The 25,534-nt window shown below is 38.8% G+C and overlaps 1 protein-coding gene across 4 annotated transcripts in view; it reads right to left on the bottom strand.

Moving 5' to 3' along the window:
• Positions 1 to 3,970: 3,970 nt before the first annotated feature.
• The window catches only part of mcf2l2 (MCF.2 cell line derived transforming sequence-like 2), a 204,101-nt gene continuing 182,537 nt past the window's right edge, over positions 3,971 to 25,534 (bottom strand). For 3 of the 4 annotated variants that reach the window (XM_042512814.2, XM_088077380.1, XM_088077379.1), the window contains exons 34-35: positions 12,587 to 12,660; positions 3,971 to 9,094 (exon numbers count right to left, since the gene is read on the bottom strand). In XM_042512814.2, the coding sequence (XP_042368748.2) occupies positions 9,003 to 9,094; positions 12,587 to 12,660 (166 nt within the window). In that variant the 3' untranslated portion in view covers positions 3,971 to 9,002. The remainder of the gene's footprint in view (positions 9,095 to 12,586; positions 12,661 to 25,534) is intronic. The other variant, XM_088077381.1, reaches the window with a different exon arrangement.

Raw genomic sequence — 25,534 nt, 5'->3', positions numbered from 1 at the left:
AATGTTATCCGCTGTTTTTAACTCGCTTTTCTAATAAACGGGAACATTTATTATCGCTCAGATTTTTGTAGATGCGTAATGAGACACTCAAATTTGATATGATATGTGCATTCGTACTATTTCAAGCCACATTTCCAGAGGCTTTCAAACATTCACAATCATATGAACATTCCCTCCAGTCCACAAAATCTGCAACAAAATCCTGTTCAGAGAGCAAGTGGCTGGAATGACCTGAGTTGAGTTAATGTATCCCATCTTTTAGTCCTTGTGAAGACAGTTGCTTCAACAATAGAAATACATCAACCTGTCACATTACAAACACAAGAGCAAGTTCATACACACACACAATAATGCAATCAGACAGACACAAAGAGACAGACACACAAACAGTGGGCCTCTGGGTATAGCAACATGCGGTCTGGAGGATAGTGAAGACATTCATTTCTGGCGATCCCTGTGTTTTTCTTCTTCTAGTTTGACTTGTGTGAAATCCTTAGAATGCTTGTTGCGTTCCTGGGGCTGTCAGACGGCTCCTCCGGTCGTCCTTCTGACACACACACATACACACACACACACACACACACACACACACACACACACACACACAGGCACACACACAGACACACACAATCTCTGTCTGTCTGTCTGTCTGTATGCTGCTCTCAGTATGTTCACTGTGCGGAACAAAGCTTTGTCAAGACCTTATCTTCCTTTTCCCCAGCTTTGTCCTCTACACTTCCTCAAACCCTCAGATTTCCAGCTCAGTCCTTTGCTCTTTGACGCTTAGTCACCAAACACACACAAATACACAAAAAGGTAGAGGGAGGCTACCAATTCTGCGGATACAAGCAGGCCACAATCCAGGCATAAAAGAAGTAGGATCAGAAAAACCAGCCAAACTCTTTCACCAACTGCTTTTTTGCTGTTCAATTTCTCCCTTTTTAAGAGTGTCTTTATGGTGCCAACTTCTAGAACTGGTAGACAACCTTGTGTGTACAGGAGTCCTTGGGAAAGGTACTGCAGGGTGGCACCTTGTGTGGTAGCCTCAGCCATCACTGTGTAAATGTATGGGTGAATGGTGCTTGTGTTGCAGAGTGCTTTGGAGTGGTTGGTGAGACTATCTTAGTCAGCCTTATTAGAGGAGGCTTCAGTTTTGTAAAAGAAAAACTGAAGGTGAAATTTTGGACATTATGGCCTTTAGATCAAGATCTGACACACGATTTGTGTGTCAAAGTTTAACTGGATGTAAAACATGATAAGCCCTCAGGAATAGTGCTGGGCTGTGAGTTTTGGAGTAGCAGCCATACATTACAGCATCACATATCACATACTGACCCAAATAAACTTGCTTTCGGAATATCAGCTAAATGTCCATTATCATTACTTCTCACAAACCATTATAAACACCTTCTGTGTGTCAACCCTCCTGGAATTGAGAATCAACTTTTCATAACTGCAACAGAAATAAAGCTGCTAATGTTAGAACATCCATCACCATACTTCTTGGAATGTTATTGTGAGAGGAGAAGTCACATAACATCACTCAATGGAAACATCTCACAATTGTGTTTAAATGACATTTAAAACATATTGCTTAAATTTTGCACAAATCTGTAATGGGAAACCACCTACTGTCATGTCAAATGACGACACTGGATGTAGGAAGAACAATAGATTTTGCAGCTGTAAACTCAGCTTTCTCTGTCAAAATAGCACACACTGAGAAATGTATACTTCAATCAACTACATTTAATTGGAACACAAATAAAAGGTAGGAAATTTTCCCTTTAAGAGTTCATTTTAGTTTTTTTTTTTTTTTGCTTTCTGCATTTAATAATTATTTTGGGTCAATACTGGATTTAAATAGAGTGAGAACCCATTTCGTCATTTTTCATGTGGGAATGAGTTACTATGAGTTCTTATGTTCCACTACAGAGAACATATGTTGCCTTAATATACTACTTGAACATTAATCATCTTCAACCCAAATTCTTTGCAGCCCTTTTCTCTTCCCTCTTAATCAGTGATGTAAGTTCTCTGGCTGTAAACCTAAGTTGTCAGTCAAATGCAGTCATATCACAATTGTGTTTTATCGACATTTAAAAAATATTGCTTAAGTTTTACGTAAATGGAAACCTGCCGTTTGATGGCAGTGTTTCATTGAAGTGGTTTTGTTGCAAAATTATTCAAATTTTCAAATTTTAAATGCTGATGTGACAGGGCTTTGTGGTCACACCGTCCACACTTCTCTGTCGATGGCGTGACCGTAGTTCTTAAATGCACGTATAGGGAGACTATCCATCCTGGGCTTCCTGGCAAAATACGAGGTTAATACGAACAGGCCTGTTTAGCAGAAGCCACTGTGAAAAGTAAGTATCCTGATACAAATTGCCATCTTATCTGATGTATTAGTCAGTGTCTGAGGCCAGACAGATAATCTGGAACATTTAAGACTTTATAACACACATCTCCTTGCTTTAAATTATAGTTTCATTTTGGGGCAGTGGAGGCAGATAAAAAAAAGTGAGCAGCAGTCACAGACAGAGAGAATACATTGTGCTTTAAGTCAAACATTAATAACTTGTTCTCTTCCCCTTGATGGAATAGCAGAGGCCCAGCTGGAATGGTAATGATGCAGAGGTGCCGGTCCAGCATACCTGAGGAGCCGCTGATCACTGATAAAAGAAGGGAAATACACCAGGGCTCCTTTATGACGCCTGTTTCATCACACACTTCAATGTACAGAAAAGCCATTTTCACTTATCACCCTAATAGCCGCGTCTGCAGCAGACACAGAGGAAAGATACAGTCTGCTTTTTTCCCCCTCTTACTCTGTTTTGTTTCCCTCTTTTACCATAATTACATTTAATTTTAACACAGTCTTAAATCATAAGAAAACAAGCTGTGGTGACGTGCAGAGAGGATTCTCGGAGAGTGAATTCACCGCCTGCTGGCACAGACTTTAATAACATCTCGTTTGAACACCCATCTTTTCTTGATATGAGTCTTGTCAGGGAGATAGAGAACACAGCGAGGTGTTGGAAAAAGATCACATCTCTTTCATTCTCACTGTGCCTTTTCTCTCTCAGGCTCAGGGCCTGTGCTTGCTGAGTCAAGCAGCATGTATGGCTCAATCTTCTGTTCAGCAGAAACAATGTTTTCTCATTGTGCACAGGCTCGTCAAATTCACTGTTACAGCACAAGTGAAATGCATGTGTTTTCCTTTTGTTCATGGGTCTGTAGTGACAACAGACACATAGAAAGTCGTCAGGGATGTAAAGAAATGTTTGTATGATTGCACCCTCGATGGTTAGAAACGATTTCCTGTTGAATGCCAGTAAAAAGAAAGATGAGGTGGCACATGAATGCTAATGATTTTAGCAGCATTTTCTCAACTTTTAGACATTTGTGGAACAGAAAATAAATGTTTGGCACTGATCACAGATGACATTTTCACAGTCAGTTCAACAGTTCCCCCCAGAGGAAAAGAAAATTCAGACTGAGATCTCTTGTTCCAGCCTATGTCTCCTAGACATAACTGAGCTCAGTTTAACCCTTCGAAACCTTTCAAAAGCATGCAAAGAAGGCTCTGAGCAACAAAAGAAGAAATTACCCAAAAATTAGCAAGAATGGATAATAACATAAGAAAATTACCTGGAAGTTAGTAAAACAAAAAACAAAAAACAAAAATAAAAAACACACACACAAAGGAAATAGAAAGTATAAAAAGGGAAACAAGATTTGGAAAAAATTGCTTAAAAATAATATAATAATTATTAACTGTTTGTTTTCTGTGTGAAACCGAAAATTGGTGGGGTTATTATGAAGACAACGTAGTGTGCTATATATTATATTATATATTATATATTATATATTAGCAACAATCACATGCCATACAATATTTTTTTCTAAACCTAATTATAGAGTTTTGTTGCCTGTAAACATAAAAAGTAAACCAAGGAATGAGGCGTTTCACCTCTGTTGTAAGTTTATTTTGAAAAAGATTGTATGCATCTAAGGAGCAGAAACTGTACATTTCCCTAAAAAATGGTAATGCATTTTGAAAAGACACAATGCATGTAACATAATGTTAACTGACATGCCATCACATAACGTCAGAACTGAAACCGGCAGGTAGCTGGCTCGTTATGTCAGAGTTAGAATGAGATGAGAGCACATAAAGTATTCCATTACCACCATTACTTTCTGAAGAGGATGTAACACGATTTATAGGAAATGTGGTCTTTATTTTTTAAATCGAGCCCCTCTCTGTATCAAATCTCAGTCTTGCATGCATTTTTAAGTTTGGACCAATGAACTAAGTTTAAAACACAAAAAAAACAAACTCATATTGTAGATGCATATTATGACAATAAATCAATATGTACATTACAATAACAGGTTTTTACAATATACAGAATTGATACATTCTATAATAGAGTTAAATGACAAAATTCCAGCAGGATGCAGTACAATAGAAATATTTCTTTACAAAGATACAATATTTTTCATTTAGCATAGGATGAACAAAATATACAGCATGTCAAGAGGAATGTGTGTCTTTACAATGAGACTAATATGAATGTATATGATTTTATGAGTTCTGCCTTCTGTTACAGTTGGTAACCAGGTTAGTGTCAAAATATCTTTCCATCCATCTACCCATCCACCCATCAATCCTTCCATCCATCCATCCATCATCCATTTATTTTTAATTGCTTATCAAAATCAACGTGCTTGAACTCTGACTTGTTTTCAATGACTGATCCCAGTATCTAAGCCTTACATTCTTGCGTGTTTTCAGTCATTAAGCGAAGGTATTGTCTTTTGATTTCCTTTTGGTTTCTTACAGAGTAAATGTAAATTACCCTTCCTGTGACGTGACTGTAAATACAGTGCTGCTGTTTGTAATTTATCAGTGAACATCCTCTAGAATTCAGTCTGTCAGTAGAAATGCAATACAATGCCGAAAACCCTCTGAGGGAGAATGGTGTACAACAATACAGCAGTCATACAGAAAATGGAACTACACCAAATAATATGCAATATTAGACTACCACTGATGATTATTTACATTTACTGAAATGTCCTCCCGACCCTCTCCATGAATGAACCTCCAGTGTACAGTGCTATTTTCCTCTCTGAAAAGGTGAAACCTATACAGCTGATGTTAGGAAACAGCCCAAGTGCTGCTTGCTAAAAAAGCATTTCCCTGAAAAATCACTTGCAGAAAATAGCCTGTAACTTTGCTGCTTTTCAGCCTACTTGACTTATGGTTGCAATGCTCAAAAATGGCTAAAAAAAATGTTAATATCTCAGTAACAAAAACACTGGTGTAAGAGCTCTGGTAACTCTGCTGCAAAGCCAAGCTGTAACAACACTGAGCTATTGCTTGGATTCTGCAAAAAAAAAAAACAATGTTCAAATCATTTCATGAATTTCAAGGTTAGTGTACAATCAGTCTGGTCTCTGATCAAGTATTTGTCCGAACTCTGCTAACCATGAGCTATGAGCCATGGCCTACCACAAGCCGGTGCTGTTTGGATGCACAGATAAACCATCAGGACATGAAGAGATCTGTATGCATGAATTAAAACAATATTTTGAATATTATGCGGTAAAAATTAGCTTTCTCACACTTATTTTAAGTCTATACATTGAGTTTAGGTTTGTGATTACCTGAATAGCATATCATCTGAGTTATTGTACATAATGCACACATATCAGAAACACAATGCTTGAATATTTCCTGCCTACAAATAGCAGCAGGCATGCAGTGACTCAAATTATAAAATGTTCTCAAAAAGCTTGCCAGTAAAAAGCTCATTATGTAGAGATTATGTAAAGATGAGTCTAAATAGCATAACATGTCACCGAGATAAATTTGTTTCCTAAAACATGATTTACACCACCGCCCCATTCATCGAAACAAGAGATGTGCTGCAGTTATGCTTAATTTCCATCAAAACCCAGTTGGCTTCTTCAGTCTGCTATTCACTGTGCATCTATAATGAATAAATACATTTCTTAAATGCATTTTCTGTTGAAAAATAATTAAGCAGTCATTAGCCGAAGAGGGAATTACTTGAGAATAAGGTTTTCTCAATTGTTGCACATAGTAAACAGTCACAGTATACGTTGCTTTTAAAAGCAGCATCCTTGACGCAGACTCCTTGACTACGTGTAGTGTGAAAAGGCTAGCCTGTAGAGACAAATCCACAGAGAACAGTCCCCCAATTGCAGTGACACTCAGCTTGATGAATCTGCATGGCCTCTTTGAACTCTTTTTGTTTGTTTTATGGCCTGAACTCACAGGCTGGTCTTACCACTGTCAACCTTGTTTCTGGACACAGCAGAAAGCAGCTTTAGGCAAACCAGCTACCCTATATGAGATGCACAGAACCTGTTTTGGTAGCAAAGGGCAGACAGACAAAGCTAGCAACCAGCTGGTCAAGACACTGTAAATGTATCTAGTTATTATAAGTTGTTGAAGACCAAAACCTAGAAGGACAGTTAATATTTGACTTACATTTGTCAGGTTGCCAGAGACAAAAATCCAAATGTGAAGTGCTATATCACAGGCAACTGGACTTGCTTAACTTTCTTTAGTGTCATTTCCGCTGCACAAAAACCCCACAAACACATGCAAACATCTCAATTGGTATTCACACCCAGGCCAAATGACTCTCTAGTAGTCACCTCTAGCTCCGATCGGCATCAACAGGAATACAACATCTGAGTGAATGCGCTAATTTCAGCTCCTTAACTGGCTAAATGCAATGACATGCCAACACACAACATTATTCCAAGTTAGTCTGCTCTGAGTTTTAAAGAGAGATTGAATAAGTAAGAGAGATAAGAAATTGCATCTTGGATGCCTCTACTCTCTGCCTTTACATCAGCAGCACATGTGATCTCTGTACATCTCTTGACCTACTCTGTGTAAGGGCAGAGGGATGTTGTATGCTGTAAAGCCCTCTGAGGCAAATTGTGATTTGTGATAATGGGCTTTATGAATAAAATTGAATTGACTTGACTGTCAGATGGACCACATCATCTCACAATGCAGTGCATATATATATATACATATACATATATACACACACACACACACACACACACACACACACACATATATATATAATGTAAATGCATAAATTATATTAACAGTGATATATGTCATATGTCAGTAAATAATAAATAAATTGCTGTACTTGGGCCTATGTAACAGTTAACCGTAGACCTCTCATGGTCCCCAGAGGTCAAATCTGTCTTCCCTCCACACCTGAAAATATTTTGGTATGCCCTAACTATGTTAGAAATTTCATGCTTTTCTCAAAAAGTGCAGAATTTTCACAATTTTGGGAGCTTATCTGCTAATAAGTAACCACCATAAAGTTTTCACAGATCTTGTCCATGTTGCTTTCTACTGTTTACCTGTTCCTCCGTGATGTCAAACAGACACACCAAACCAAACCCTGCACACACAAAAGGCACACTTGTCTGCTGCTGAGTAGCATACACAGCTCTGCTCTACCGGCAATGGAAAAAGCAGTCTATAGCTTATATTTAACTGGTTTACCTGTGTTTGGAAAAACCCATGTGCGCTCTATAATTTTGGTGGGGAAGTGATATTACAGAGTCGTTAAGTTCACATGAAACCTTAATGACTCTATAAGGGTTCACACCCACACAGGTTTTAAAGCCTGCGACTCTTGACAAGTCAGTCAGTAGAAGAAGCCTCTGAAATGAGACTTGAAATGTCTTCAAGAAACTCAAGCAAGTCTACTTTCTTATGATATAGCACTCAGAAATACCATGAACTGGATGACTCTGAATCAGTTCCAATGTAACTTCATGTCTGACCAGTGTGTAAATAGGTTTCTGACATGTGAGCCATTTAAAATGTATAAGTCAGCTCATGCCCCCAAGTGAAAATTAATAGATAAATTTATATTCCAAAATCACCTACATTGTTGTTATGTTTGCTATACATGAATATGTTAATGCATTATAGGAGAGAACCACATCTGGATCTGCAAAAAGCTGTTCCATTTGACCACTAAATGTTAACCTTTCTGAGTACATGTCATGGTTCTGTGTGCCAAAAGGGGCATTACTGACCCAACTTTATGAGTGTTCATTGATCCCCAGTATGACAGCAGTATGACAGTTCTCCACAGATAGATTAAACAATATTTAAAATAAGTATTTATTTTCTCCTTGGATGCACAGAGAAGAACGACTGGTGTATAAATTCAAATATAAAAAGGATATATCTGTAGCAATTTATACCGATTATTTGCGAGTCTACTGAGTGTGAGAAAGGGCAAGTTGAGATAATATATCTAATGCAATGTGATGATGTTACGTGAGAGCTCTACCAGGGAGAAGAAAGGCAAAAAAGACAAAGTGGAGGTTCTTGTGGAGACTGCAGCAGCTGTGAGTGCCTGAAAAGTCGAAGCTGCTGAAGCAGGGGCAGAATCTGGTCTAAGAAAGTTTTGCTCCAGAGCAGTGTAGCTGCAAAACAGGGCACCTTGCCAAGGCGTGCTCACAACCAGCACATGGAACGAATAACTTGCGCTAAGATTATCAAAGTCAGAAATGGGATTTGAATTTTCAGGGATTCAGCCCAGCCCATTGGGAACTGGACATTCTGCATTACAGTCTGAATTCATCCAACTTAAAAGTTCGTTGTCCACATTCGTGCAGTCTTCAGTTCTCCACAGACGGCAGCAGATACTTCCTTGAATAAAAAGTCTAATATGGCTTTCCCACTGTGGCATTCAGGCATGTTAAGGTTCCAGCTTTTTCCAGAGGCATGAAAAAGTACAGTTGAAAAACAATAGCAGGCCATGTTCGCAGTCCAACATGAAGAACTACAAGTAGAAAAACTTGATATTCAAAGTCCAGCTTCAGAAATTACAGTTGAAAAAAAATGTTTGTGATCCAACAAACATGTTTGTAGTCCAATGTAATGAAACTACAATAGTCAGCTATGTTTATCTGCTATCCTGAGACACATCTCCCCACGTACTGGCTTCATTGTCGTCGGAGTCAGAGAGTGCTGCTGTACACAGATCACTGAAGATATCTGGAAAAACAAAAAAGATTTGAGTCAGCTTTAGCTTGAAGTACAATTACATAATAGACAAAACAAGCAAATGTGGACAAACTGTGGCATTCAAACACAGCGTTTAAGAAGAGGGATGCACAGCTGGGACTGCAGTGCCAATAAAACATCACACACCAAACAATTCAGCTTTAATAGGAGTGTAAAACAAGGAGACATAATAGTGAGGCGTTCGATATCTGCAATAATATCAGCCAATAGAATGCACAAAGAATTATAGGGAGGGTAGACGTGGGCAATCGACACAGACAGGTGAAGAGGGCTTTTTGTAAATGGCCTCACTTAACCAAAATACTGAAGATTAACTGCTGAGTGTGGAGCTCTGTCCTCCTCAACTATAAAAAACCCTTTCAAAACAGAAGACGGAAGAGATAAAAGGAAGAGAAAAGAAGGGCAAGTGGGTGAAATCAAAGGATAGTTGTTGGCGGACATAGTTCAGCGACAAAACAAGCAAGGCCACGACAAACACCTGAAGGACCAGCCCTCAAGCCGGCATGAGAGGGAGGAGGTCATGGAGAGATGGATTAAGGACAGAGAGAGAAAAGAGGGAGAGAATAGAGAAAGCCCAGAGCGAAGGAGTGGCTGTCTTGTAAGATTAAGTCTATTTTGTGGCACTAAAGCATGAAATCATCAGCAAAGTATTAGGATATAAAATCTGTGATCAAATTTCATGTAAGGTCCAGACTAATATAAAAGGTATATCGAGCTCACAGCTCACTTATTCAACCCTTAGGAACTGTTATGCGCTTCTCATTCTCATTTTTTAAATAATTTTGGCTGTGTTCATACATTTGGCATACATTTTGGCAAAAGTGTGAATTTTTGTTTAATCTTGGAATTTCCAGCTCAGCTCCTACAGTAAGTCTAAAATACATGGAAACTGAATTGTTACATTCAGACTGTTAAGTGCAAAAAATGCACCACTGAAACCTATTTAGTGTATTAGTTCTGGGGGTCATTCATTTTTACTATTTTCCGGCTGATGATTTTTTTTTTCTTTTACCATATTTGGCATATGGAGAAAGTGCATACTGTTTCCATTAGGTGCACTGTCACAATCAATGTTGTTGCTAATGATTGACATATCCCAGACTGTGATCAATTTAAAAAAAAGGAAATATTTAATTTATTCTGTTTTTTTTTCATCAGCAACATAGGGGCATCATGACAAAAACTTGGCATTTAAAGGGTTAAAATTCCAAACTCTAAATCATGTTTTTGATTATTAAATGTATAGGGACTTGATTCAAAGATCAACTGATTGATCAGCTGTCCATTGCATCTGTAGTTATATGAAAATGAAATGACAAAATAAAAATTCAAAAGGAGAAAACATTGACGCGTAATTTAAGTTAAGAGAGAATTATACACACGTCATGTAGGTTCAAGGCTATCAAAAAGCAGTGTGCATTGAAGAAAAAGGTCACAGAGACAGAGAAAACAGACAGAAAACAGAGATATTGACAACAAGGGTACGGTAGGGAACACTAGGGTGGAGAAAACAAGATTGAGTGTTCCTGTGCCCTTACTAACACCATATAGGTGCAAAAAAAAAAAAAAAAAGATTTAGTATATCTCAATACATTGTATGTCAAACGCAGTATGCCAAAAATACCAGGATGTTCTACTACATCCGGCTGGATTTTGCAGTATGCAGGCATGCATGCTTTTCTGGCTAGTTTGACCCACAATCCTCTGCTCAGCGTAAGATTTGTCACATTTTGACAGCTTATTGACAGCTGACAGAAACCGAAATGACAGTGCATTCAAGTGACTGATGACCAGTCGGATGGTAATAATACGCATGGTTTAAGTAAACAAAATAATCATATAGATTATGAACAACAAAAAAAATAATGATAGAGAAATGTAGGCTTTTTAAATAAATATAAATTGTTAAAATCCACAGTGTATACAGTTATAACTTAAAAGTTAAACATTGTAAAGTGGCAACAGCAGAGCACTCTGGGTTGACCTCTGTCTCTGCTGAGTTTGGTGAATGGTGTTTTATCTCCATGGGAACAGAATATACATATATATATAAGACAGAGGGTTAAAGTTCAGGGCACAGTGTTATGAAGAAGTAGAATTTCCTGATTGTGTGTATACTGCACGCAAGAGTATGTACTTTGTAAGGGCAGCCACAGTGCCTAATAAAGTAAAAAGAAAAAGTATGCAAGACTGAAGTATGAAGACTGTGGGAACAGGGAAGGACAAACGAGAGAGATATAAGACAGGTGTGACAGAAAACAGGCAGGAAACACACAAGGTGGGAAGTAACACAAGACATGACACATGAGGAGATAAAATAAAATAAATCAGGACATAGACTAACAATGGATAAATACACAAACAAGAAAAAACAGGCAACAAAAAACCCAAGGTACAAATAAAAACCCAGGGTCATGACAGATCTTGAATCTTCATCAGGTCAAAATAATTATTATTTTCTATTTATTTATTTTTTGGCCTGACAAAGTAGAATTAAAGCATTGTCTCCATTCAACTTGGCATGGAGTACGTGTGCAGGTGTTACTTTTGTCTGTAATGTGTAATCTAAGGCCAATGAGATTGTACATTTTGGTGGCCTCAAAATAAAAGTTCTTTCTTCCTACGTCCACTCAGAGCATTAATAATAGAGAGAGTAAGAGAATAAGAAAAAAGAGAGCGAAGCCAAGTCACCAGAAGAAAATGTTTGTCTTAACATTGTAAGTTTTTGCAAATCACGGATGTTACATTTGTGCATTTCATATGCATCATCTCAACATTTTTAAAGTGACACACTGCTTTGTCTCCAGTGGCTTTTTAGCCACCAAATGTGGGTGTTTTGCTAGTGCTGTGAAAAGCAGTTGGCATATACAGACAACACTGTTTCAAGCAGGGACTGTGCCCCTAAACTGAGTATTTTGAGCCAAATCATGGTCTTTTCCTAACCAGAACCAAGTGTTCTTTGTGCATAAATCTAGCCACTAGTTAAGCAAAGTCTCAATGAAACAATGAGCATGAGTGAACAAGTTCAACATATTTGCTACATGATAATGTGCAAATGTAAGTTATCCGTGCATTAACGTACAGTGCCAACATTTTTTCTGGAAATTGGGTTGGAGAGAAACAGAAAAATCATGAGGATAGTGTAGTTAAGGCAATGTTCTGCAATAGGTGACATCATGCTCTGATTATTCAACACAACAAGCCAAAGCACTTTGGTCCCCGTCTGCTCCATCCTTCCATCCAACCTGAACCTCATCCAACTGTCCCTCCCTCTCCCAGAGCAGTGGCCTGCCCAGGACCTCCCAATCCCTCCTGATCCCCCCCTGGCCCAACTGCCATGTGAGAGAGTGAGGGAGCGACTGCAGACGTTGGAGTAAAGGAGCGGAGGAGGGAGTGGGTGGGTGACTGTGTTACAGCAAGGCTGCCAGTGTTAGTCAGATGTAGTGTTACTGAATGAGTGACCTCCTTCAGATGCTGTTTGCAGTATAGTGGACGGGACCAGCCCCGTCTCGTCTGTTAAAAGGTTCTTGACTAGCCTAGAACATGAGACACAATGAGGGATGGGTCTTCATTCACTCACAACATACAGTCACACTTTATTTCACAGACAGTCTAGTTACTCCTAAAAGGATATTGCAGTGTAACAGTAGGCGGGTTTCCATTAACTCTCAAATTGCGCAAACTGAAAATGCGAATATATAAATCAGTTTATATGTGGCTGCTCTCGCATATAAGGGGCTTGCCTTTCCATTATTGTTTGTTAACACGCCTACATGGCCTTGGATGTAAATAATGACAGCTAGTGCAGTGGCTGCAATAGAAATGCTGCTAGTGTTTTGGACATCCAGCACTGTGCTTCTTGGAATGTTATCACCAGAGACGTCACAGAACATCATCTCGCAATTGTGTTTTTTAAACATTTCAAAAATATTGCTTGAATTTTTAGCAAATCAGTAATGGAAACCCACCTTGAAACAGTTTGACAAAAGTACATTTATTTAAATAACAAAAACAACCTCACCAGAGAGGAAGCTCTGGATCAAGAGTCAAAAACAACATAGTGTAAGTCTTTCTAGAAACAAACCCTTAAAACAGAGCAGCGAGACGGTCTATAAAGAGGAAGATACATTTGTGAGTGATCAACATCATGGCCTAAAACAGAAAATGTAAACAGAATAAACACTGGAAGTCTCATGTTAAAATCATAAAACACAAGCCTGCAACAAGAAAGGGGACAGTATTTGTTACTGCTTCAGAGTTTAAAGTGAGGATTTTGATGAGTCTTTGATGGTCTTGTTGACGTTATAATTGGTTTGGCAGAGCTCGTTTTCACACCAAACACACACACAATCAGAAACCTGGAATCAAGCCAACTCATTAAAAGTCTTGTAAATTATTAAATATGCAAGGCTGTCAATTAAGCTTTGACCACATACCCTGACCTTTGGAAATGTTTCGGGGGATAGAGAAAAGAACAGGGTGAAAGTTTGTGTACTCTGTTAGAAATTCAACCACACCAAACAGTGTATCTATTCGTGCAGGACTATTGCGTTGTTATACCACCTTGCCATTCTGTGTAAACAGCACAATCACTAAATGGAGGAACAGAGCTGTCCCGCCTTTGAGCCGGCAACGAAGGAAGTGACAGAGCTGAATCAAGTTCTATCTAAAAGGGACAGCCAGCAGGTTTGGATCATGGACGGGATGAGTGGTGAGAGGTTTTGACGATATGTGCGACCCATCAGGGAAAATTCAAAAAGCAGCTGGCAGCAGTCAGCATTGTAAATGTCCACAAATCAGGAAAACAATGAGATTTAGGAGCTCCTTACCATCCAGGCAAATGACTATTATTGACATGTTGATGCCATTGTTTTTATTTAGAGAGCGCTGCTGACTCATATGTTATATGTCACACTAGAGGCAGACGCTATTGTGTTAAATGTCATGCTCCTTTGCTTCTGTGGTGCTAGCATGCTGTCCAAAATTACACACTGAAGCAGCATGATGTCACCAGTTTGTTTCTGTGTTTAAAAAGCAAAGGTGACGTAAAGAAGGGACTTCATAGCAGCTCTATAGCGCCATCTGTGTAAACAGGGCGTCTGTGTGAGTACCAACACATTCTCATCACAAGTCGTCATAAGTTGCATGTCTACATATCATGCTCTAGGTATTATTCTGCTTCTTTTGCGTTCTGAGATGCTGCTACTGTGATGTCAACAAAAGCACATGGCTCAATTATGCTGCACTTGGTTATGTTTAGGTAACAAAAGCACATAACAACCTATGCCTGGACGTCAACAAGTGCACATGCTGGCAAGGATGATTAGGATTAGGGGAAGAAGGCACATGCAGACACAGCAGGTGCAGTCCTGCTGTCGACTGGTGTGCAGTAGCACCACAAACGTTTCTGTCTGGCCGCATTCTCACCTGACGCCGTCCAGTGGTGTTTCATGCGCGCAAAACGCAATGCCAAAACAACGGTCAAAATGGCAATGGGATTACCTGTATATCGCTGCAGAAAGATGAGACTTAAGGTCAGCAAAAACTAGATTTTCAGCGACTGTTAGGCTGCTTTTAAAGCTGGAACTGATTCAAACAATACTGAAACCTACAAGTTACTTATGTTCATCATAACTACAAGGTTTTGGGTCTTGACAAATGTAACAGATGGATTTATTCATTAATGATGCAATTTACAAAAAAAAACCAACTGACTTTTAGGATGTAGGAAGATGCTGCATGCATGACACATCAGAGTGAATTCATTCCCTCTTTATTCTGCTCCTACTGTGATTGTGTTGACAGGATGTCATCAGATCTGCTAATATGTTCTCAGCCCTTATACAAATATACCACACTTTGCTAACAGCAAGAGGCTTGGATGGGAACACTGTGTGTGCTGAGGGTGTGAAATGAAAGCCTAAATCTGGAAAGGTGTGACAAATTCTTGGGAGGGGTATGTTCCCAAGCACATGACTGCTCGTTTTGACAAAAAAAAAGAAGTTTTTATATGCGCGCGCACACACACACACACACACACACACACACACACACACACACACACACACACGCACGCACACACACACACAAACAAAACATGCACCTAATAGGCTTTGGCGGTATACTGGTATTACAGGGTATATCAAAATCCTGAAGGTATATTTTTCATAATCTTCATCTTTATATTAAACTCCTTGTATGTACTACACAGCAAGCACCACTAGAGCTCAGTTTCCATTCTCTACTGGTGGAACAGGCAGCTGCAATGAAAGACACTGTGACACCTAGTGGTGGAAGAAGAAGCTACAGGACTGTAAACTGCCGGCGGCCAGCAGGCAGAGAGAGACTGTGGGGAATAACAGCATGTTTTTTCACATCTTGGTGAATTAAGGATTTATTTGGACCAAACCTGAGCTGATGATTGTTTACTTACTAGATCACTTGCAAGGGTAACAAAGACAATTTGGGTGAGTTTTATTTGGTTTCTGTTGAATAACCACTGTACTTAAGTTATTATTATTTGCTGATGATACAAATATTTTCTGTTCTGGGGAGAATTTAAAACAACTATTGGAGGATATCGCCAAAGTAATTAGTAAAATGAAAGCATGGTTTGATAGAAATTAATTATCATTAAACTGAAAAACAAAGGTAATGTTATTTGGTTATTTAGAAAGTAAGGATACAGGTAAATGGGGTTGAAATTGAAAGAGTTCATGAAAATACATTTCTTGGGGTAACAATACATAAAAGAATCAGCTGGAAATCGCACATTAAACATGTACTAACTAAACTATCAAGATGCATTTTAGTACTAAACTAAGCAAAGCAGGTTCTGGATCAGAAAGCAGTTCACTTTCTCTACAGTTAAATACTTTTACCATATCAAGATTTACTGCATGCCGTCCCCACTCTCTCTCCCCCTTTCATGCTACTGATCTGTACTCTCTAATAAAGGCTAAAAAAAAATGCCAGAAAAATAATTTAAAAAAAAATAAAATTACTGCGCGGAGGTTTGGGCAACAACTACAAATCTTCATTACATTCATTCACCTTTTTTAAAAGAGATAAATATGGATCATTCACAATGTTGGATATCTGGATCACACTTACTCATTATTCTTACCGTCAAGAGTATTCACATTTGCAGATCTTGTGGAATTTCAAACAGCACAAATAATGTTTAATGCTAAAAATAATCTACAACCAGGATATATTAAAAAACTGTTCAGTGATCAATAGGGTTTATCTGTTTAATAAGGAAAATAGATGTGAGAATATTACTTTTCTTCACATTTTGTGGGTTTCTGTTGTGTATTTATGAGTCTAAAAATAAGTATGTAAGTAAGTAACACACTCTCTTACCGCCACCACACCGTCATATACAATATAACCAGGTGAAATTTCAGGAAGGTTATGAAGGTATGAAATATTACATACTGCCCAAGCTTAGCACCCAACTCCAAATGGACATATACAACTGTATGAAACACACCCATGCATATGCATACAGTGCACGAGAGTGTATCGACACAGCAACACACAGTTTTTCACGTTCTGTGAAGTTCTATAAAGTGACACATTAACTTTGATCCAACAAAAAAGCTAGAGAAAAAAGGGAGAACTTATAAATTCTTCATTTTCATCGAGTGAGGAGGAGAGATGAGTGAATCAATGAGACCTTTTAGCGGAAAAACCCATAGATGCAGAAGACAGAAGACGGTTTTAAGAGCTGAAATATGCATGAGCTGATGAAAAATGAGCATATTCAAAGCAAGTCGAGCTTTTATCTAATAGAGTATTAGTCACTTCCAGATGCAAAGAGCTTGTGTGAGAGCAAAACAGTCTTTGAGTGGAGGGTTCCACAGGCAGTTTCTCCATAAAGGCAGGAGCTTCTTTTTCTCTGGCGAACAGGATAGATGGAGGTGGTGTGGTGAAGGAAACAGAGATTTATTATTTATCTCGAGCCCTTTTGTTTTCAGTCGGCTCCCTTGATTTGGCAATAGAACATCAGTCACATGTTTTGTTGTTGAATCTCCCACTGCTTCATCAGGGTAATGTTATAGTGAATGAAATTTTAATTCCAAACGAGCCACGCTGAGCCTTTAATCTTTGTAGAGAGAGAACAGGGCAGCTGTTGCTCCACTCTCATTTCCTTTCTTGGGCTCGGCTGATTAATGTGGACCAAACTCAAGATGGATTTTTAAGGGAAGCCATGGTATGGGTAATGATTACAGATAGCATCAGGGGAAGCGGGAAAAAAAAGGCTTTCGTTATGCAAAACTACATAATATCATCAAGCGTGATACAATCTCACTCAATTCATCATAACAGCTCTGCGTCAAACTATGCCTTTCTGAAGCATTTGTTCGATTTTTCTTGATACTCTGTCAGAGAGGATGGATTCAGCTCAATATCTGAGGCTGAGCTCTACGGTGCTGTTGTGTTGCACTGCATTATATTAGAAGAAGGTCCATCCATCCATTTTCTTTATCTGTTAATGCTAGTCAGGGTCATGGGAGGCTGCAGTCCGGCATGTATTAGGCCAGAGGCAGGGGACAACACGGACAGGCTGCCTACTGACTGTTACAGAGTACACATATTTAGCATGTGTCTCTGGCAGGTACTGATACTGCAGAGTGTTTTTGTTCATTTGTTAGACAGAGTTTATGTATGATACAAAATAATATATTCTGTACCCATTAAGAAATATGAAGTCAGTCAGTCATTTTCTGTAACCGCTTGTCCTCGTAAGGGTCGCGGGGGGCTGGAGCCAATCCCAGCTGTCATCGGGTGGAAGGTGGGGTACACCCTGGATAGGTCGCCAGACTATCGCAGGGCCGACACATATAGATGGACAACCATACACGCTCACAGTCACACCTAAGGGCAATTTAGAGTCACCAATCAACCTAAGCTGCATGTTTTTGGACTGTGGGAGGAAGCCGGAGACCCCTGAGAAAACCCACACAGACACGGGGAGAACATGCAAACTCCGCACAGAAGGGCCCCCGCCCACGAACCGAAACCCGTTCCAGAAATATGAACATATTCTACAAAATATTGCAAATAGAGGAAGCTAGACTTTACAAATATTATATTTTATATACATACCAGCAAACATACAAGAACTTTTTCTAAACAGAAAAGACTGAAATTGGCACATTAAAATTTAACTTCTGATTAAAAAATCACTAAAAGATAGTTTAAGATCTCCCATCTGCTCCAATGGACTTAAGTTTTTTAGGATATCTAGATCTATCATTACAGTCAGCTGATTCTACCCAAATGCTTACTTGATGGGATGTCTGTAAGCCAATCATAGTGTTCCACATCGTCTAAAGTGGACTGCAGTGGAGCCACATCCCATTTTTGACAAGCAAGGTCGACTGTGAAGGAGGACGCTCTTGGCACGTTTCATTCTATAAATGGTATTATTTTTTAAAAACAGAATTCATGTTTGAAGCCTCTGTGAACCCAGATCATTAAACCTTTCTTAATATGTAAATTAGGCTCTTACATACATTATAAAAAGCATAAACAAATTATCAGATATTAGCCTCAATCCAAATTTGAAATATTGTCATTTTAGTTTTTTTCACAGTTCCTAAAGCTAGGTTGATTTGGATGTGGTTTACCCTGGATCCATAGCAAGTAATATGGATATAGCCAATCAAACATTCAAAGTCAGTTGTCATTTGATACTAATTTAACAGCCGAACTGAAATCCCTCAACACTTCTTTCAACAGGGTGTGGTCGGAAGCACTCACTCTGAGTGCCAGAGTGCTTTGGCACAAACTGGACTGATCATAAATTCGGAGCACTGTTTTGGCAATAGCTGGATTCAGAAAAAGTCAGGATTTAACACTTAAAGTCAGTATGGTATTAAGAGATAAAGATAAAGTACTTTGCTTAACCTAGAATTAGACTTGCATATGAAAGAATCATTTGCCAGATCTTTAAGAGGTGAGAATTCTGTTCATTAGTGAGAACCATAAGAAACATAATTACTGGTAAGTCACAACTGCAAGAATAAAGTAAGAAAAAACAGACCCAGGCAGCACAACTTGTCTTTGTTCCGTACGGCATCAGTCATGCTTCAAATAGCAGAGCTTTGTCTGGAGACGCACTGACTGCAGCTGCTTGTCTGAGCAGCTCGTCATATAATTCTCAACAGTGGCTGTCAACAAACATTTGGGAAACTTGTACATTCACCTCCACATCTTCGGATCTGACATAGATGTGAATGAGTTTGCACATCTTACAACTGACAAATTAATCTATCAAAGCTGACATAATGTGCTTATGTCCTCTCAGTGAAAACACCACTGAAGTGAGTATCATCCTGCAACACTTGCACTGCTCTCTGTGCAAAGAATTTGACATTGAAAACTCACCTTGAATTATTCATACAACTCTGTATCTAATCACAATGGTGTCACTCCTTCACAGAGTGGGGACAGACAATTACATGATTATGAGAAAATATTGCTGAGAATGACTTAATGCCTGAATTTCACAATTTACGCTTGTATTACTATTGTTTGTACACTTAAATTAAAGCTGCGTAGAAATGTGTTGGTACTGGGTGTGCTGCAATCTACTGCATCATTTTAGTGCCAAATGACACATGAATAAAAGGACACAATGATGCAATTTTTCAATACGCTGATAGCTGTACAATTATTGCATTCTAAATAACGGAGCAGCAGGTAGCACACAGTGCTGTCAGGTTCATTTGAGCAGGTTTCTGGTGAAACATTGACACCAGTATGGCCCATTGAGATTTTCCACAACAGAAAATGACTATAACACAGCTGCAGGTGGTTGATAGGACTGTTGATAAATGCCAATGAGACAGTGATTCCTTCACCAGATGCTGACTTTTTCAACTTGTGGCCTGTACTTTCTTTCGCAACAACAGCTCACCCACCAACCAAGCCATCTCCCTCAGCAACCGATAAAAAATTTAGCACATTTCCATTGATCATGGTGATATCTGAAATATAACACAATCACAATTATAATCTTACCTAATACCTTCAGCTCCTCCACAAAGAAGTATTTTGCTCTAAACGACACATCACTATGCAGTGCTTTGCATGTATATATTTAGTATAGATTTAAAGGTGCAATCCATAATTTTGCTGGAGCGCCAAACTGCACACTCAAATAACCTCTTGAATTTCAAAGCATGGAAAAAAAGTATAAGGACTCAATTAGCCTGATCAATCGTAAAGAAAGGTGTACCACAAGGATATACACTCACCAGCCACTTTATTAGGCACACCTGTCCAACTGCTCGTGAACGCAAATTTCTAATCAGCCAATCACATGGCAGCAACTCAATGCATTTAGGCATGTAGACATGGTCAGGACGATCTGCTGCAGTTCAAACCGAGCATCAGAATGGGGAAGAAAGGTGATTTGAGTGACTTTGAACGTGGCATGGTTGCTGGTGCCAGACGGGCTGGTCTGAGTATTTCAGAAACTGCTGATCTACTGGGATTTTCACGCACAACCATCTCTAGGGTTTACAGAGAATGGTCCGAAAAAGAGAAAATATCCAGTGAGCGGCAGTTCTGTGGGCGAAAATGCCTTGTTGATGCCAGAGGTCAGAGGAGAATGGCCAGACTGGTTCGAGCTAATAGAAAGGCAACAGTAACTCAAATAACCACTCGTTACACGGGAGATTCGCATCATGGATGTGCAGCCGACAAATCTGCAGCAACTGCGTGATGCTATCATGTCAATATGGACCAAACTCTCTGAGGACTGTTTCCAGTACCTTGTTGAATCTATGCCATGAAGGATTACGGCAGTTCTGAAGGCAAAAGGGGGTCCAACCCGGTACTAGCAAGGTGTACCTAATAAAGTGGCCGGTGAGTGTATGTTGGGGTTATTGCTTTTCTTATTTTTTATTCAAGATCTACCACAAATGTACTGTAACTGTTTTGTTCAGTTCTACACAGATGACACTGTTTTATACACACACCTGACTGAAAGAACTAAAAATCAAAGAGTTCTGCATTTAGCTGAATTTTCTTTGTTAAAATGGTTTAAATAACTATCTAAGTAAAAATAAATGGATGTATTAAAGTTACTGTTTGGTACTAGATATTATTTTATTAATCTCATATAAAATAATCTTTACTTATTTTTTACCAGGTCAAGTCAATTTATCCAGAAAGTCCATTATCACAAATCACAATTTCCCTCAAAGGGCTTCACAGCATATGACATCCAGCCTCCTCTGCCATCTCAGCCACTGGACTCGTTCCCTCAATACCAATCCCTTCATTCATTCCCTACGCATATCAAAATCATTGTTATATGATTTAACCCCTTTTCTGTGTTTGCTCTTGGGTCCTCCTCTTGTTTACGGTACCTGATACCGCAACAGCACAATTGTGTGGTTTCCAAATTTTTCTATGGATGTCAGTTTTTTAGCAATAATGACGGCAAAAAAATGACCAGCAAAAACGGTAAAGGCCTTTGCACGCCAAGTCTGTATTTTTTTTGGTCCAAAATTGTCACATATCTATACCTATAAACCTCATGCTGTGTCAATTGCATTTACACAGTGACTCCAAAGCTTCTGTCATTTAAGTTTTCTGAACAGACTTAATATTCTGCATTGTTTTGCATTTAGAGTGTTGGTGTACCAAGAAGCTGTGAAGAAAATGTGGCGGTGGGACACACCTGCAACAAGACAGAGGAATGGGTTGCACGGTATCCTTTCAAAAATTAGATAGCTCACTTTCAACAGATCAGATAGTAATATTCATGAGGATGATAAGGTAACGAGGAGGAGGATGTAGATCGGACACAGACAGAGAGACAGTGACAGTGTGGAGACAGAGAGGGACAGAGGGAGAGGACAGCTCAGTCCCTTCAGGTAGCAGCTGTGCCAAATGCAAGACACGGAGAGACAGTGGTGACAGCCAGGGATAGTTCCAGTGGAGGGAAGCAAGGGAGCAAATGTGTCTTTGTTTTATAGTGCAAAGTTCTGCAACAAATAGAACAATAAAATACTTGGAGTCAGTGTACAAGATTTCTGTGTGCAGTGTTTTTTCATGAATGATGGATGTAAAAAAAGCATATAACTTAAAACAGACTCGGTGCCTTTAGACTTGTTGTCTCTTGTTTTTTTTCAGCAAAGATGATTTATGGAAATGTGTAATTTGTTAACTACTTGCAGCCCCTTCCAGCTGGTTAAGAGGAGTAAGGAGTCAGCAGTCAGTGACAGTATAAAACTCTCAATAAAGCCTCATTCCCACTGCCCAAAAAAACCCCGCTGCTAACTTCTGGATTTTTAATGCAATGGGAATGAGTCCAATCAACATTCACACCCGAGTCCGATCAGCATTGATGGGAACACAACACCAGGTTGAACGCAGTAATTTCAGCTCCCCTGCTGGCAAGATGCAATGATGCTGTGCCACTAATTATTGTCCTTCTCCTCCTAAGTAGCGCTAAAACAATGATCCAAATATATCTGCACTGACTTTGAGAGACTGAATAAGTAAGAGATACAGCAAAACAAGAACCCACTGAAAAGTTTCCACACACCTTTGTTCCTATGGCTGTCTACTGTTTACCTGCTCTCTTGCCTGTTTGTGACATAGCACGGACACACCGAAAGAAAACAACCCGCACACACACACATAACAGCTGACAGAAAGGCTAACCTGTGCGGTTCTTACTGGCAGTGGGAATGCAGAATCGAGTGGCTTTTCCCGTGTTTGAAAAACGTGCATGTGCTAATTTTTGTGGGAAAGCAGTATAAGAAAGGTTTTTCAACAATTGTGAATCACTGCAACCAAGAGAGATCTGTGAGCAAAGTTGTAAATGTGCACACAAAATATGAGGCTGACTGGTCTTGTAGTCTGCCTGACTAGCTGCTGACAGACAGATAAACACATTCACACACACAAATGCACATGCACACGCGACCAAATGCATGATTCCCTCCAGGCTTTCGATGTTAAATGTTTACTTCAGTGACAGTGTGACGAAGGGAGAGGTCATAATTTGTACTCTCATTCTCTTTTTTCATTGGAATGAACAGGCTCAGGATCTCTGCTTGTCTCCTAAAGAGGCAGGGCAATGACAAAACCCACATGGCACAGATACAGGAAATTAATCTAAAGTGGGTAGTCTCTGGTCTCTCGCACTGATATTGAAGAGTTAACATGTTGAGGAGCTACATGTGGCCCCATAATTTCATAACATGCTCCTGTATCACATATATTACTATCTTCATAACATTGGTTTAGAACCTGCCACTTTTTTGTTTGTTTGTTTGATAGATTTAACCGGTCTGTGTGGACGTAGAGGCGATAGTACCAAACCCATCAACCGTGTGTGGAGACATAATGTTCAACCATCAGTAACTAGACCTAGAGAGAGTCATGACTGTTCTTATTCTCAAACTGTGGTTCTTCTCATTTCCATATTTGCACAGTTTCTGTTGTCAGACAACAAAATGAGGAAAAAGTATCTTAGTGATTTAATTGCAGCTCAAATGTCACCCAAGCTGCTGCACTGTGGTGGTAATCAAATCATTATTTGATAATTAACTGATCGCCTGACAAAATCAGCATAAGGTTAATGACAACAGCTGTGTGGGCTCTATCGACATTCTCTTAAGTTCTCTGCCTCACAGCCCGACTGCAGGCAGGCTGCCTGTGACTCAGCACATAAAATCTCCATTTAATCCTTTCCTGCTCTCCTGCACTGTGTCTGAATGCAGCTGAATTCACAATATATTCTACTCGTTTACATGTTTTTCTGTGTCTGTTGTTAGATGAAATACATTTGATCACGACCCATAAATATTACCTGTTAACCAGCAGTCATTAAGCTTTTGGCTGCTGATCAAATCTATTATTAATGACAGCAGCAGCTGTGTGATATATTGTGGAAGCTCCAACTGGATATTGTACTACCTGAATACATCCTTTGCCTGCTGCTCAAAGCTGACCTCTCCTTCTTTTCATTCCATTTTTAAACAAGCCCGTATGAAACCGTATGAAACTGAGAAAATTGGTTTGATTTTTTTCAAAAAGATCGGCAGAAAGCAACAAGCAACTTGACAAGACATGAGTAAAAAAAATAGCTAGAAATTAGTTAATAGTTACAAGAAAAGTAACAAAAAAAAAACCCAGAAAGAAAAGAAAAAAAGGGAAGTGTTTTACAAAAACAAACAGGAACATGACCTAAAAATGTATAATTTTTTTCTGTAACATAATTCTAAATGTATTATTAGAATAACTAGAAATATAGTTTAGCAGTTTTTTTTTTAAATTTTTTAATTTTATAATAATATTACCCCCCTTTTTAAAAACTAATTTTCAACTTTTACTCATTTCTTGCAATTTGTGGGGCATTTCTGGTCATTTTGGTTGTAGCATTTTTTTCCCCATGCTTTTGAAAGAAATCAAACCAATCGACTCAGGTTTCAAAGGTCTAATGATATAATTTGCAATAAAAATCAGGACAAAAAATTACCTGAAAATAAGCACTCGAAAAAGTAAAAAAGACACAACAAGAACAGACAAGAAAATGACCTAAAAAGTGCTGAAAAAAATTATATGTATGTTATATATTATAAAGTATGTGTATATATATATATATATATATATATATATATATATATATATATATATATATATATATATATATATATATATATATACATATACATATATATATATATATATATATATATATATATATATATATATATATATATATATATATATATATATATATATATATATATATATATATATATATATATAAAGCGCACACAAAGTAAGGACATTTGTTTGGTAGATTATTTCTCTGTTGTAACAATGCTTCTTGGCAATGAATCTTAAAAAACGTTGTAAAGCCTGTTTAATTCCCTTTTAAATGGCATTTGTAAGGAACATGCATTTGTGGGATGAGCAGCAGAGCTGAGTATGTGGGTTTCGCCCATGAAAAATTTGCCAAATCTTCTCTGCCAACGCCAAACAGCTTTTCTTGCCATTGCTATTGACTCTTGTTTTGAGCTTTTGCTACCCACATGTGCTGACAATCAGGCACCTGATTGGCACCTGATTGTCAGCACCTGTGAGCATGGGCCCTGCTACAGAGGTCAGTTGGTGTCTGCTCCAAGAATCGTGCTAGAGTGACCAACACAACCACGTTGGCTGACTTGCGACAAATGCTGGATGAAAATGGGATGCCATCCCACAGCAGTGTGTGACCAGGGTGGTGACCAGTGTGAGGAGGAGGTGCCAGGCTGTTGTGGCTGTGTATGGTTCTTCTACACACTAGTGAGGCTCCTGTTTGTTAAATTAATGAATTGTTAAATTGCCAATATGTCTTGTTTCTTAAGACTTCAATCATCCAATCCACTA

The sequence above is a fragment of the Plectropomus leopardus genome, chromosome 5 (genome assembly GCF_026936395.1).
Source record: "Plectropomus leopardus strain MGB_pleo_1.0 chromosome 5, ASM2693639v1, whole genome shotgun sequence".
NCBI lineage: Eukaryota > Metazoa > Chordata > Actinopteri > Perciformes > Serranidae > Plectropomus > Plectropomus leopardus.
Note: the sequence above shows the minus strand (reverse complement) of the source record. Positions and strands in the feature narration are given on the sequence as shown.